Source organism: Dissoconium aciculare (genome assembly GCF_010015565.1).
Source record: "Dissoconium aciculare CBS 342.82 unplaced genomic scaffold K489scaffold_15, whole genome shotgun sequence".
Classification (NCBI taxonomy): Eukaryota; Fungi; Ascomycota; class Dothideomycetes; order Mycosphaerellales; family Dissoconiaceae; genus Dissoconium; species Dissoconium aciculare.
Window position 1 is genome coordinate 200,126 of NW_022984965.1, and position 14,723 is coordinate 214,848.

The window sequence follows — 14,723 nt, forward strand, 5'->3', positions numbered from 1 at the left end:
CACCACCCATGTGCCAAAACGCACACATACGCATACAGTACATACATCTATGCATTGATCGCCCACACACGCACGCCATTCCCGTGGACATCATTGGCGGTATCCAGCACGCATTATGTGGTCCCATGAAGCCAAGCGCACTGCACTCCGGCCCTCACTCCGGATGCGCTGCCATGCTTGCTTCTCGTGCTATTCTCATCCTTGGAACTCCAGAAATCTCCCTCGGGGAATCGGGCTCGTTATTTCATTAGCGGGCTGCAGCGACACGTGTGCCCCGTAAGCGAGGCTTTGTTTAAACGACTAGCGTGGGCAATTCCAACACCAGAACGCGGCCGTCCACCGATCAGCCCTACCGTTCTGGGCCAAATCCATCTCGCTTCAATCGTGACCATGGATCCATTCGGGCAAGGTCTTCTCGATGGGTGCGCCACCACGTCGGCCATGTCCTAGGCGCATGGTTTGCACACAATTCAAAGCAAACACCAGGAGATTTCTCATCGCCTAGATCTCATAGACAAGCTTTCTCTTTCTGGACGAGGCTCATTCCCAAGCGGCGACAAAGTACGATGCATCGCAGGTACCTTTTATGCCATGGCGTCGACCACCCATCCCTGTTCATGTCTGCCTACCTAGGTAGATATCAATACATATAGTCTGTCGCCTCCACGAGCGTCCTCACTCTCCCTAAACGTCTCCTTCAACTCCTGCCTGTTTCCACTCGGATTGACAGTCTCGCGTCATCTGCAGCACCATGTCTTCCGTCTACTTTGCTCTCTTTGCGTCTCTGCCGCTCGTCCTTGGCGGCGCCCACGTTCCTTTGTTATCAGGTTCCGGGTCTATATCCATTTCGATCGGATCCAACAGCGCGACCACCGCGGCCTCTTATCCGACATCTAACAAGCAATGTGTTCGCGACAGCTGTGCTCGTCAGGTCGTGGATGGCTTGAAACAATATCAAGCTCCCGCAAGATCGTCTGATTGCGCCGCCCTCTTCAAGCCCGTCACAGTGACACCTTCAGCTGTTACCAAAACCGTTACAAGGTTGGCTACGCCTGCTACGACTACATTGACCTCCTCCGTGTCGACTGCGACAATTATCAGCTCTACTACTACCACCACTACTACTGATCAAACCATCACGAGCACTGCCGTCGTCGTGTCTACCGACTTGACAACCGTGATCACCACCACTGCGGTAACCACAACTGCAACCACATCCGCGGCTGGCGCTGCTGGCGGCCCTTCCAAGCGAGGCGAGACCCAAACGAAACCACCACAATGGGCTTGCGACTGTTCCGATCTCGCGCGGTTCTCTAGCGCATGCGCCTGCGCCGGATTCCAGCCTCGAACTGTGACTGCCTCTGCACCGACCGTCATCTTGACTGTAGATGCCGTGACCCCGACTTCTACCATTTACGCAGTGGGCCAGACCACCGTGGGAGCCACCGGTAAGATTCTCTCGAAATATCCCTTGACCGTATGCACAGCTGACCGAAGGACGTACCAGCTACATCGACCGTCCACACTGATGTAACGAACATCGTCACCTCCACTTCCACCACCCAAACGACAACATCGACTACCACCACAGAGACTTCTACCACAACCACCACGATCCAAGCAGCTCCCACCGGAGCCGCCTACTGTGCGAGTGGACGTCTCGTAGACGGAACCCGAAGCGGCTACAACGGAGCACCCGCCTCGATGTAAGTCGGCACAATCCCCCGTACCTACACATATCAATCCACCCTGATATACTAACCATCTATCGCATTTACAACAGAGGAAACCTCCGCATCGAAGGCAGAGACAGCACAGTCTACGAAGGCCCCATCCTCTCCGGACCCCGAAATGTCACGACTCCCTCGGGCGGCACCCACCTCTGTGATGCGACCAACAACAATGCCAACCCAAACCCCAGCAGCAACGGCATCAGCATCCTCGTCGATGCCGCAAACCTCTGCGAATTCCCTCTCGATGGAAGCTACAGCAACCAATTCGAAGATTTCTTCATCACGAAAATCGGCGATTCGGACTCCAACGCTTCGGGAAACCAATTCTGGTAAGTGTTCGGCAAAAGCAAACAGGAAAGATATCAGCATTCCCATGACCCCTCCACCTTCACAAGCAACACCAGCCCTTTCCCTCGCATCCTCACCACCACCGCCACCACCACCATCACCATCACCATCACCACCCTCCCGAAAACCAACTAACCCAATCTTCCTTCTCCATCCACAGGGGCATCCTCAAAGACAACGCCTTCACCCCGGCCGGCGGCTGCGAGACGGCCATCGCGCCGGGCGAGACGATCCTGTGGGCCTTCAACGCCTTCAACGTGAACTTCTTCCTCGGCGCCTCGCCGTCCAGCCTGACCCTCTCGCCAGGCCAGGCCGCCACCGTCAGCGTCGTGGGCTACGACGGGAACGGCGGCTCCGGGACCCCGATCGCCGGCGCCTCGTTCAACGGACAGACCTCGGATGCGAATGGACAGGTGGTCTTTGTGGCGCCGACGGCGCCCGGCACGTACAGGTATAAGGCGACGAGGAGCGATTCGATCAGGAGTAATGCGGTGGTTGTCGTCGTGCAGTGAGAAGGAGGGGATTGATGGGCGGCGGCGGCGGCGAAGGCGATATCGCGGATTCTTCTTCTTCTTTTCTGATCCGGTTCTGGGGGGAAAAAGAGGGCATTTCTTTTCTTCACTTCTTTCATTTCTTTCTTTCTATCTATCTGGCGACCATAATAACATGCCGGCCAAATCTCTATTTTTTCTTTTTTTCCCGACTTTCAAAGGCTTTCCCTCCTCCTGCTCCTGCTGCTGGTTGTGCATCTTTCTTTCTCTCTTTCTTTCTTTCGGATTTTCGATTTTCTCTTCTCCCTTCTCCTCTCCCGGGATCAATCTCTCTTCTTTTGCTGTCCCCCTCTGGCAAGAAAAAAAAGAACTCTGGGGAAAAGAAACCCCCCTAAAAGAGAAAGAAAGAGAAAAGAGAAATGGAGGATTCGTCCCTGCCCTTTCTAATAGCCGCCATTAGACCGATCACGCGAAGAAGGCAAGAGGCAAGAGGCGAAAGAGAAAAGGGTAGAAAGGTCGAAAAAGGGTGGTAAGAAAGAGAACAGGGGACAGGCGGTGGTGACGAGTGGAAATTCGTCCCCGAGGAGAAATTGGGAAAAGGAAAGGGGGTTGGGGGCAACGGATGATAATGATGAACGATACTGTTACTACTACTACTACTACTACTACTAGGTGGGTGAGAGAGGGAGAGACTGAGCTCGCCAGAAGTCTCCATCGAACCTGCAACCTCCCAGGTTCGCGCATGAGATGAAGCATGCCCACGAGGAGACAGAGGCTGCTGCGGGAACTCGTTTGTCTATTACAGCGCGTTGTTCCGTCTCATGGATCATCCATTGCGTCGTGCGTGTCATGGGGAGGTCTCTTGCTTATATATATGTATGTATGTATGTATGTATGTAAGTGGATATCGGCAGCGGCGACGCCGATGTCGTGAGGTGGTCACGGTCCCTGGTGGTGCTGAAGCAATTGAGAGCGGGGGTGGAAGGAAAGAAAGAAAGGAGGGAGGAATTGATCGATACATGCCCCGGTCGTATAGAGGTTTGACCTCGTTGTCGTTGGTGTCGTCTTGAGTCGATGATGTGAGTCGATGATGATGATGATGCTGGAAATGGAAATGTGCCAAGTATGTGAGGTGGGCATTTATGAAGGCAGAAGGAAACTGTATTGGACTCGATTGGGATGGATGGATGGATGGACTGATTGAGATGAGTGGGAATGGGCGGCTCTTCTGGCACATGCCGCGAGAGCGAGAGAGAGAGGTTATCTTTTTGACTGAGAGTTACTGGGCTGGATTGGGTCTTTGGGATCAATCATTCAATGCATACATTGCATTGTGTGAATGGTTATATCTGTTTCTGCTATGACAGACAGATAGACAGACAGACAGGATTGGGGAGTGGAGAGAAGAGGAGGAGGAACCACAGGCGAGGAAGTGAGATGAAGCAAGGAGAGATGAAAAGGAGAGCATGTGCGAGGTTTCTGATCTCTTCCAATGAGCAACGAGTTGACTTGACCGATGTCGATTCTTGCTTTGGACGATGGTTTTCTGCGTTGACGGTCCGGTGGATTTCATGACTCGGACTCGGACTCGGGACTCGACGGCGACTATTTTTCCCCGAATTGGAACTCTCCGACTTCGAAGAATCCGCGAAAAGGCTCGCAGGTTGTCTGATCTCCTCGTCTGTCACCCTTATGCTTTCACGCGCTTGCGCCAATTCGGTCACAGAATCGTGGATTTTACAGATGTGTCGAAAACACCGATATTTTCGACGGAGGGTAGAGATCCGGTTTCCGCTGTTTAGTTCGTTCATTGGTATTAGGCTCTTGGCAAGACCAGATTCAACTGGCTCCCTAGGCTGACGCCTTGAGGAGGGAGATGGAAAAGAAATGCTCGAGAAAGACAGGACTCCCTTACCTTTGGAATGACTTACTGGTTTTCTCTCAAAAGGCGGAATATACGTCAGCGATGTACGACCGATACCGGCTCATCATAGCTCTGGATCGTCGACGCGCGCGCGATGCGATTTCTCAGCTTCATTGTCACCTACACAAGAAGGCGCGAAATCTTTCGTCCTCGAATGGCCATCACGACTCCTACTGTCCTACCTGTTACTGCATCCTACGGAATTACTGTGCTCTTGCAGATGGAGCATGTGTCACTCCTCGAAATAATTTCGCATTTCGAAACGAATCAGGAGCCCATGATTAGGAAGGCGCGGCCCTGGATCTTCGGCCATGTGAGAGAGCATATGTTGCTGGTGGTGTCGGCGATGCGAATTCGTGATCGGTGCCAGCGCGATCGTTCATATGAAGGCGCACACGACGTCTTGCCATGGAACGCGACGAGAACGCACATTTCTTCGACAGATGTGATCTATCTTCCCTTTTGCACGCAGCATGTGAGGACATTGGGTTGGGAACACCTCGGGAAGGTGTGTGTGACGGCGTAAATCTCGCGCGCAATTTCGTTATCCATCTCAGTCGCTGCATGTCAGGATTGTGAATAGCACGGTCGATACGGGAGGATGGGCGGCGGGCGTGCGGAGAGGTTCATGGAGGTCGACGGCGATATGGACCAGTGGAGGAGGGTGGATGAAGTGTGCTCGGGTGAGATGAGTAGCGAGCTGGTGTACGAAGCATGGGTTGGGCGACGATGGCCGTGCGGGCGCAACGGTAGGATTCGTGCATCGTATTTGACGTCGGTTGAGGCTGGTGCGGCAGCCAAAGCGGGTAGTTAGTAGTACTGTGTAGTAGTACCTGATGGTGGTGGCGGCAGTGACAATTTGCGATGCGCCCACTCCAGGTGGGAACAGAAGAAGACAGTGCTGGGAAAGAGGAAAGACAGCAGAGGAGGGAGAGAAAGAGGCCGCCGTCAAGGCGTTCAAATCCACCCGCGACAACAGTGAGTGAGGCATGCCGTGATGGACGACGTTGATGGCGAGCGATCGCGCGTGCTTGGCGAAGAGAAGAAGACGATGGAAACTGGCGGGCGAGAGAGAGAGAGAGAGAGAGAGAGAGAGACTCTGGTGCAAAAGTTGAGGTCAATGAAAAAAGGAAAGGAGGCGCCCGAGGTTTGATGGGGAACAAGAAGAGAGGAAGATATCCATAGGAAAAGCGTGACAAGAGAGAGAGGGAGAGAGAGAAGAAGGTGGACATGCGGGCAGGTTTGGGTGGTGAAGAAGGAGGGCAAAAGAGGAGGAGGAGCGAGGGAGAAAGACATTTTGTGGGCGGCCGGACTTTCGTTGGGGCGGGCCTTGGCTGCCCATGCGCGGGAACTCCGGCGGGTTCTTGGGGTGGAATTCGGCGTAGTGGTTGGTGGTGTTTTGTTGTGTGCCCAGTGAGAGATGATGGACGGGCGAGTGACGAGTGACGAGACCTTGCAGCTGCGCGAATCCGACCGAACCGGACCCAAATTCCCCAAGCTGCTGCTAGATATCGAGGGCGACGTTTCTGATTGGTCGCGTCCGGGATGACTCTACCAGCACCTGGGCAAGCGTCGAGTGAGAGAGAGATAAAGCGGGCCGGTGGATACCTACATACATACCTATAGTATCATCGCGAGACTGTATACATAGCGTCGTCGTATGGAGTAGTAGTGATGACATGCGAAGGTGGCGGATGCGAAAGGGAGAGAAGACGACTGATGGACGGAAGACTGCAGATAGTGTCCCCCGTTGGATCATCGCTGTGCCTCTCTGTCTCTCTCTCCCTCCTGTAGGTATCCGGACAGCGGTCTTTGGGCGTGGCTCGTTGCGGGCGGCCGTGCTCCTCCAGTGTGATGATGAGAACAGAGATCGGTGGAAACCTGGAACATTGCAAGAGGTCCAGTCCTTTCCTTTTGGCGGGACGATGGTGGTGACATTTTTGGAGAATCGTTGGTATCGCAGGCTGATGTGAGGGAAATCCGCTGTGCTGTGTCCGCGGATCGTCCCAAGCCTGTACTCGAGAAGGGCCTGAATTGCAGACAAAGACGGTGTCATCGAAGTCAAGCTGGCATCATCGTTGTTATTACAATCATCGTGATCTCTCACAGACTTCGTTCAGGTTTCGTCCAGCATCATGATTGTCATCATCATTGCCATCATCATGATCATCATCATGCAGGTTGCGTCCGGTCTGCCGCGTGGTTGCATTCCGGACCATGCCTCGTATGGTCAAGCGCAGCAGCCCTGGAGCTCGAGGAAACGACTCGAGTCTAGTCCTAGAAAGAGATGGTCGCTCGTCTACCAACACTAGCTTGCCGTTTCTTATCGTCGTCGCAATTTCAAAGGCGCAAGGCACACCTGGCATGCATGCATTCATTGTAATTCTACTAGGTGTACTGCTGCAGCCAGCCGTCCTATCAGAGCCGTCGCCAGTCCTGTCCAGCACAGGGAACATTTCCAAGAGAAAAGTTGCATCAGAAGCTCGAGTAGATACAACAACAGTACGTACAGTAGCTCCAGCGGCAAGATGATTCCCAATCTCCGACTTGTTCCCCACTGTCATGCGTCGACGACACAGTGGGTGATTGTGGGATCTTATCTACGTACCATCTGCGCCTCGTTGATGCCAGACAATTGGCGGGCACAGAGCTCAACATTGCAAGGAGGAATACGATCCTAGCATCCCACCAACCTGTGTCTCTCGGCTCAAGGTCTATCCATGGTGGTTGTTCGTCGATGACACCGGGACTGGAGTAAAACCGCCCTCATCGTATCTTTCCACTCTTGCGACTTTCCCTCTGACCCGCCTCGCCAACCGGAATCGTCGTTCCATGGGACTCCTACACCCTGGGGACCGTAGAACTCTGCTCTGCCCTGCATTTACTCGATCCAGTGAATGCTAACAGTCCCAGCGGGTATCCTTCCATTTCTCGAAGGAATCCCATCCGCGAGCACGTTCTCTAGCAGGAGATGATATCACGACTTCCTCAATGCAGAACATGCTGCTCATGCTTCCATCGTGGATGGCACGGCTAAGCACTACCGCCGTCGCTCGCTCTCACACGCAGGGTTACCATCATGACTGAGATCAGAATCACACTACACTTCCACCTCTGTCGTCGCCATAGGCCCCTCGAGGCTGCCATGCGCGCACAACACTCCCAGTCTCGCTTGTCACATGCAACCAGATACAGATTTATTGTCTTCGCCGTGTGTACACACCCGTAGATTCCTCGTGCTCTGCTCTTCTCTTCCCTGGCAAATCTTCATCGCGGCTTATCTTGGATTCGGATACCCTCTCTTCAGCGCTTGGAAATATCAGTCGCTCTTGAGAACAGCTTGAATCTTACGCCTGCGCATGAGCCGTCGCAACTCCGCCAGTATCGTAGTCAAATGGACACCAGAGGCGTGCGAGTGTCCACAGATCATATGAGATTTATGAAAAGATAACGAAGCAGAGCAGCGCAGAGATGAGCAAAGAGTGGAGAGGAGCGCCTGGGTAGGCGATGGATGGAACGGAAAGGGTAGCGAAGGGTAAGAGTGATCGAGCGAGCGAGCGAGTGAGTGAGTGTTGCGTGTTGCGCGCCGCCGCGCGATTACGCTGAGTCTTGGACCGTGCACGACCAACCGGGGGGAGAAAGAAAGAGCGATGGACAGAAGTCGCGGCACACCCTCCCTCCCGCTCGGTACCCGTGGACAAGTCGACACCACCAAAAGTACAAACAACTTTCCCCTCCGGTCCGCCCGCTGCGGCGGCAGAGAAAACAGCAGCCATGAGAGAGAAGCTAGGGCTGTGCGTGATGCTGGTTCTCAGACAAAAGTCGTGGCAGGGATGTCAATCCGCGATGGGTAGGGGAATGTAGTGTGTGTCTGTGTCTGAGAATGTATGTGCGTACGTGTGTGTGGTGGTGGTGCGTGGAAGGGAACGAACAGAGAGCGCGAGAGGAGAACAGAGAGGAACAGAGAGACGGCGTTGGTCTCCCCGTCGCGCACACTTTTCCCATCAATTCTTCCGGCTGGCTGGCTGACGGTCTCCCATTGCGCTGCCGCCGCCGCTCTGTCTGTGTCTCGCTCTCTCTGCCTGTGCCTCTGCCTCTGCCTCTGCCTCTGCCTGCTGCTGCTGCTGCTCTCTACAGCCTGCAGTACACGCTCTCTCTACCTATCCGTCCGCGTCTGTGTGTATGGTGAGGCTTGCTTTTGCACTCGCTCTATTCTTCTCTCTCTCTCACCTGAGAATCTCTCGCTCGCTTTCGCTACCATTCCCCTCCCTCGACTCTCACTCTTCTACTCTTACTCACACACCCACGGATCACTCCTTCTCTTTCCTTCATACTCTGGACTCTCGACCAAACCACCATTCTCACACACACGACTGACGTCCATCTCTTTTACAATTCCGTGACAATCATCGCCATCGCGATTCTCTTTCATCTACTCACCACCATACGTCCTTTGCGCTCGCCTGCGCTTTTCGACATCGAAACGTCCACCTGGCCGCTCACAACGGACCCGACGCGCCATCATACGGATCTCTCCCTCGACTACATCTCTGTCTCTTGATGATCGCCACTCTCTCGTCACACCTCCAATCCGGCCGTCTCGCGGCGAAAGACGGTCCTCGTGCTCCGAATCCGACCTAATCGCTCCTGTGTGTCGACCTTTCTGAGGACTTCATCGGTGGATCCATCAATCGTACAACCCATCCACAAGAGACGCGCACGGCAATCGTGATCTTCGGCGCGGTGGCCTTGTCGTGCCGGTCCGGTCATACTTTCGCGCTGTCGTCTCCATCCCAGTCATGCGCCGCAGGTTCGGCAAAGACCCCGTCACCTAATCCCTCCACTGTTCCCTCGAGACGGGATAGCATGACCGACATTTCATTTTCGGTCAAGGCTACCAATGCTCACGACTTCTCCCATGCCTCTCACTCATCGAGCGCGCACGCCGCCCATCATCACCACTACGATGGACCCAGCACCGATGACGCGCAAGAGGACGATACCATCAGCTGCGTGTGCGGGTACGCTGACGACGACGGATGGACTGTACAATGCGATAAATGTAATCGATGGCAGCACCAGTTGTGTTACTATCCCACCTATGAAGAGAAGACCCTGCCCGATAATATCGATCATTTCTGCGTCGACTGCGTTCCACGGCACGTCGATGTCACATATGCGCGACGACGCCAAAGTCAAAGACGAGAGGCTCAATCTTTGTCTTTGAATGGCGCCCGGAGAAGCGTGCCCAAGAGCCATAAGAAAAAGAAGGAAGTCACCGCGACCTACACGAACGGATGGCCACAAGAGAAGAGTCGAAATGACCGCAACAGTGCGGGCCCACGCGATCAGCCTCCTCCCGCCAAACGGCCCAAAACAACACATCGGACATCGGATTCGACGACGACGACTTCTACCAAGGGTCACTCGCGGAAGCGCAACGCATCGTCTGTGAACCACCGGAGGAGCTTGTCGCGCTCACCGGAGACATTCCCAGCACAATATTCTGATGAGTTTCTGCAAGCCTACGTCGAAGATGATTGGCAAGTCACTGATGGAAACATCCACAACATCGCGACGATGAACACCATGGTGCGATGGCTGAATGGACCCGACGACGACTTCCGAAAGGAGATTGGCTACGATAAAGTTGAGATTTACGCAAGGTGGAACGGTAATCTCAATGACATCCCCGGCAAAGCGGAAATCGAGGTTGTCGAGCTGCCAGACGACCAAGTCTACTATGAAGGTCATCAGCTCGTCTGGAAGGCTTTGACCGTCAAGGAACCCATCGCTGAAGGAGCATACATTGGTGAGCTCAAAGGTCAAGTTGAGCTACAATCCGAATACCAACAAGACCCATCAAATCGCTGGTCCAACCTCAAGCATCCCGAGTCCTTCGTCTTCTTCCACAGCAAACTGCCGATCGTCATCGACGCAAGGCAGACTGGAAACGAATTGCGATATATCCGTCGCAGTTGTACTCCCAATGCGCGCCTGCAGATCCTCGTCACTGGTGGAAACGAATATCACTTTTGCTTCATGGCAACACAGCAGATTGAACCCGGCGTCGAAATCACGATCGCCTGGGACACTCACTTCTCCGGACTTTCTGCTCACCAGACACAGGTCGATTCCGAATACTTGTCACGTCTATCGACGTGGGTGTCGAATGTGCTTGCCAATTGCGGACCATGCGCGTGTCAAGTGCCCGTGGGCGACTGTAAGATGTCGCGTCTCGATCGACGTGGCAAGGACATTGCTGAGGAGGCTCCGTCGGCGAAGCAACCCCGAAGCAAGAAGCGACGGACGAATCAACACGTCTCCCCGATTAACACCAACGCAGTGAACAGCCGATCAGGAAGTGAGGCTCGGCGAGTTGACAACGACGAGGAATCTGTACATTCGCGCTCGACTTCTGGTTCGGCCAGTCGTGACATCACTCCGAACACGCATTACTCCACCAATGGGCTGTCATCGGCTGCGCCTGAGCTCTCCGAACGGGAACGGAAGAAGCTGGCCAAAGAGGAGGAAATGTTCCGTCGACAAGAGGAAGAATCATCTGGGAAGCAAGCGAAGAAGAAACGCAGCAGTGCTGGTTCCAATGTCAACACGCCGACTGCCCCTTCATCGGCCAAGCAGGCCACCTTCCCAGCGTCGTCATCATCGTCATCGCGCTACACGGATGCTGGTACTTCACGGACACCACAATCAGCCAACACCACCAGCAAAGTCCATGCGCGACAAAAGAGTCGATCCTCCAAGGTCAGCTCGAAACCCGTCACGGCCGTCGTGAAGAAACCGAAACCACAATATGTCGATTGCAGTGTTCAATGCGACATGGATGAAGAGGATGCCAAAGCACGGGCTGCGACGCCGTTGCGCAAGCGGAATTTCATGCCTTTGAGGCAGCGACTGCTCGAGCGATGTGCGCGAAACAACTCACTATACAATGAATCGCGGAAATCGCTCAGTCCACCTTCGGCATCGCCTGTATTGGATCAGATGGAGATTGATTCCAAGCATGACGAGAGACCTTTACAATCGCCGACGCCGGGAAGTGCAACAGGATTGATCTCGCCGACATCCTCAACGGATGAATCGCCAATCAAATCCGAGGCTGATGCGACACATTCATCTTCTCCCACCAAGCCCGATTCACCTGATCCCCAAGCCCTCCGGTCACCTCCGCTGAATGAATCAAATGCTCCATCACGGCCGAGGAGTAAAGCATCCACACCAATTCCCTCCTCGCGGGGTGGTACGCCTGGTCCACAAACGAAGCATCCCTCCTTACACGTCAGCATGCCTCCGCCTTCAGCAGAAACTTCCACCGCCGCACACACCCATCAAATACCCGCAGCAACTGGCAGAACTTTGAATCATGGACTAGGCATCCAGACCAACTCTGTGGTCAATGGCACCTCCGAGACAGTCGTCACGCCCACTTCGACGACCGCTCCGGTCGCCAATCCCGCCGCAACGCCCTCGAGTCTCGTCGCACCTCTCAGCGCCGCAAACCTCTCATCTCCCAACCCATCCACCTCCGCCGCCGGCGCAAACACATCGACTCCCCTCCTGCCTCCTCCCACCAACGTCAAACAACCCAGCCCAAGTCCCAGCACCGCCTCCGCCACCAGCCTCCAACAACAACGGAAGAAGATGTCCCTCAGCGAATACGCCTCCAAGCGCAAAAACAAGTCTTCCAGCGTCGTGCCCACCCTAGGTGGCGGCGGCGCCAACACATCGTCCTCCGCCCCCGCCACCACTACAAACTCCCGCCTCCCCGCCGACCGCGACGCCAGCCCCGGCAGCACCGCCAGCGGCCCCATCGGCACCCCGTCCTCCGCCGACGACCGCCAGAGACTTCTCTCCTCGGGCTCCCTCTCGAACGTCCACGCCAGCGCCGGCACGGAAAGCGAAATGGACGTCGACGAGGAAGAAGCCGTGGTCGACGACGACGACGATGACGATGATGAAGGCGAATACGTCCCCGTCGGTCCGCCTGACGAGGAGGCTCTCGTCGCGTCACCCACGATCACGACGGAGACGGGAGGTCTGAGGGATAAGAACCCTTCTTCTTCCTCTTCTGCGCTTGTCGGTGCTGCTGCTGCGGATGTGAAAATGGAGGATGTTTTGACGACGACGACGACGACGACGACGACGACGGCCATGTAAGAAAAAGAAACACCAACGGGAAAGGGAAAGGGGAAAGGGGAAAGAAAAAAAAGGCCAAGGGTAATCCTGTCGCTATGCAGCTGCTGTCGCTCTAGTGGGGAACAGCGCCGGGCTCCTGTTCGATGGAACACCCGCCCTTCTGCTGTTTTGTGCCCCCTGTTGTGGAGGAGATGAAACCCTCCCGATTCCTCCCTCCACCTTCTCACTCACACATTATCTAACTACCTTCTTTTTTTTTCTCCTCCGATTCGATTACATGTATAGCAGTAACAACAACGTTGACCTCACAACCCATCGTCCCGCTCGTCTTCTTCTTTTTCTTCTTTTCGTGTCCTTCCTTGTCCCCTCTCCCTCCTGCCTGCCTCCTCTTCTTTGTGGTTGTTCTGGAAGAGCTCTGGAGAAAAGATGAAGTAAAAGTAAAAGGGGGAGCGGGAGCGGGAGGGGTTCAAGGCCCCTTCTTCCTCTTCACTCCCCGTCCTATCCTATCCTATCCTATCATATCTCGTCTCGTCTCGTCTCGTCTCCTCTTATCTCGTCTCGTCTCCTCTCCCGTCCGTCGAAAACCTTCCCTCCCATCAGCTAGTTTTTTGTCCCCCCTTTTTATTTGTTTTTCTTTTATTACGTCCCTGCCTGGAGAGGGAAGATGTCCGATGCGGGGCCCTACTGTTCTCTCGCTCTCGCTCTCTCTCTCTCTTCCTCTTCCTTCCTTGCGGGATTGCGGGAGAAATGAGGAGTAGGGGAGAAACCCCCGGTCGGCGAAGAAAGAAAGAAAGGGGGGAAAGGGGAGGGGAGGGGTGTTGTTCTCCGAGAGAAGGAGAAGGAGAGAGAGGGAGAGAGAGGACTACGCGTATAAAAGATCGAGGTCGGTTGGGTGGTTTTCAACTCTGTCCGCATTGGGAAATAGAAAAAGGCGTTTCTATGGAAAAGTCTGTTTTCCTTCTACAGAAAAAATGTCCCCTTTTTTCTCTTCTTTTTTCTTTTGCCCCCAGTGTGACAAACAGTAGACAGAGCTGGCGAGCCGGGTCTTCCCATCGGGGGTCTTACAGGCGGGATCGCCTTGTGATTTCATCATGCTGCGGACCTTGTGGATTCGGGATGGGGAAAGTGTGAATTGAAATTGTTTTGTTCTGTTCCGTAGGTCCATCTAACCATGAATATCCCGTCTTGGGAGCGTACGTTGGGGGGTAATCGTTGCCGCTTGTCTGCTTACTTGGCTCGCAGGTTGTGTTCTTGGTTGGGAAGCGCGGATATCTTCGCTTCCTTCTGTCAACCCGAGTTTCTCGAATCCCAAGCGTTATTAAGCATGGGTACAACGACGCGTGGCCTATCTCCCAAGGGCTTCTCTGATGCTCAGAGGCGATTACGCTCGCAATGCAAAGACGAGGCTTTCGACGAATCAGTCAAACTCGCGGCACTATTCTCTGGCACTCCTTGTCCAATCTTTTCTGAGAAGCTCGTTTCCGAGTGACTGCTCCCTGACTCGACAAAACGTTGGCGAATGAGATTTTTCCGGCGCCTGGCGAAAGCTTTCCATCTTTTTGGACAGAGAGGGCACGGTTTGACCGACGGGTGTGGTTCGTTTGAACAATCTTCGATGGGTTTGCGCAAAGTGCAAGCGGCCTTGACATGGAAATGGAAAGTCGGTCCGCAGCTTCAGGATAGCAATTCAAGTTTTCGGAGTGAGAAGTGCGCGCTTTAAGGGGTGCATATTTCATGGATTCAATCGTCTTCTTCAAGAATGGAGGGCTTCCGGGCGATGTCCACTCGATATCTTCGCGATTATCGATTTCGGTCTCGCTAGCAGGCTCGAACCATCAATGTTCCCACCCCGTACCTGCCCGCAAACGAAGTCCACCAGCCGATCGATCGATCCAGCTTTCCTCATCGACTCTTGCCCAAACCCATCTCGGCGCATACGATAATCCCACGGAAGCAATTTCTCCCGACCCTCTCTTCTCTCTCCCGCGGAAGATTTCTTGGTCAGGAAGACTCCACGGGCTCAGGAACGCCATCGTTCCGGAAACGCAAAGTGATGGGGAGGGAAATGCA

The 14,723-nt window shown here is 54.3% G+C and overlaps 6 protein-coding genes across 6 annotated transcripts; 3 read left to right on the forward strand and 3 right to left on the reverse strand.

The window, feature by feature from the left end:
- The first annotated feature begins 501 nt into the window (after positions 1-501).
- K489DRAFT_81848 (uncharacterized protein) lies at positions 502-2,778 on the forward strand. The gene is made up of 4 exons (XM_033608954.1): positions 502-1,448; positions 1,508-1,706; positions 1,784-2,062; positions 2,242-2,778. The coding sequence occupies exons 1-4, from the start codon at positions 752-754 to the stop codon at positions 2,591-2,593; spliced, it is 1,527 nt and encodes a 508-aa protein (XP_033455899.1). The 5' UTR covers positions 502-751; the 3' UTR covers positions 2,594-2,778.
- K489DRAFT_81849 (uncharacterized protein) lies at positions 2,779-3,399 on the reverse strand. The gene has a single exon (XM_033608955.1). The coding sequence runs from the start codon at positions 3,285-3,287 to the stop codon at positions 2,964-2,966; it is 324 nt and encodes a 107-aa protein (XP_033455900.1). The 5' UTR covers positions 3,288-3,399; the 3' UTR covers positions 2,779-2,963.
- Positions 3,400-3,786: 387 nt separating this feature from the next.
- Positions 3,787-4,487, reverse strand: K489DRAFT_81862 (uncharacterized protein). The gene has a single exon (XM_033608956.1). The coding sequence runs from the start codon at positions 4,381-4,383 to the stop codon at positions 3,931-3,933; it is 453 nt and encodes a 150-aa protein (XP_033455901.1). The 5' UTR covers positions 4,384-4,487; the 3' UTR covers positions 3,787-3,930.
- A 163-nt stretch (positions 4,488-4,650) lies between these two features.
- K489DRAFT_373868 (uncharacterized protein) lies at positions 4,651-5,482 on the forward strand (the record flags this gene model as incomplete). The annotated part of the gene is made up of 3 exons (XM_033603468.1): positions 4,651-5,004; positions 5,080-5,305; positions 5,349-5,482. 3 exons carry the CDS (start codon positions 4,651-4,653, stop codon positions 5,480-5,482), a joined length of 714 nt encoding a protein of 237 aa, XP_033455902.1.
- A 1,104-nt stretch (positions 5,483-6,586) lies between these two features.
- K489DRAFT_373869 (uncharacterized protein) lies at positions 6,587-7,060 on the reverse strand (the record flags this gene model as incomplete). Its single annotated transcript, XM_033603469.1, has 1 exon — positions 6,587-7,060. One exon carries the CDS (start codon positions 7,058-7,060, stop codon positions 6,587-6,589), a length of 474 nt encoding a protein of 157 aa, XP_033455903.1.
- A 2,296-nt stretch (positions 7,061-9,356) lies between these two features.
- Positions 9,357-11,813, forward strand: K489DRAFT_307419 (uncharacterized protein; the record flags this gene model as incomplete). Its single annotated transcript, XM_033600587.1, has 1 exon — positions 9,357-11,813. A coding segment is annotated over one exon (2,457 nt), but the record flags the coding sequence as incomplete, so codon positions are not given.
- Positions 11,814-14,723: the final 2,910 nt, after the last annotated feature.

What these genes read in the sequence shown, in the direction of transcription:
- K489DRAFT_81848 (XM_033608954.1), top strand. Translation starts at nt 752, where the DNA reads ATGTCTTCCGTCTACTTTGCTCTCTTTGCGTCTCTGCCGCTCGTCCTT. An exon ending in AACGGAGCACCCGCCTCGAT is followed by an intron (nt 1,707 to 1,783) that starts GTAAGTCGGCAC and finishes CATTTACAACAG; the next exon opens with AGGAAACCTCCGCATCGAAG. An exon ending in GCTTCGGGAAACCAATTCTG is followed by an intron (nt 2,063 to 2,241) that starts GTAAGTGTTCGG and finishes CTCCATCCACAG; the next exon opens with GGGCATCCTCAAAGACAACG.
- K489DRAFT_81849 (XM_033608955.1), bottom strand. Translation starts at nt 3,287, where the DNA reads ATGGAGACTTCTGGCGAGCTCAGTCTCTCCCTCTCTCACCCACCTAGT.
- K489DRAFT_81862 (XM_033608956.1), bottom strand. Translation starts at nt 4,383, where the DNA reads ATGAACGAACTAAACAGCGGAAACCGGATCTCTACCCTCCGTCGAAAA.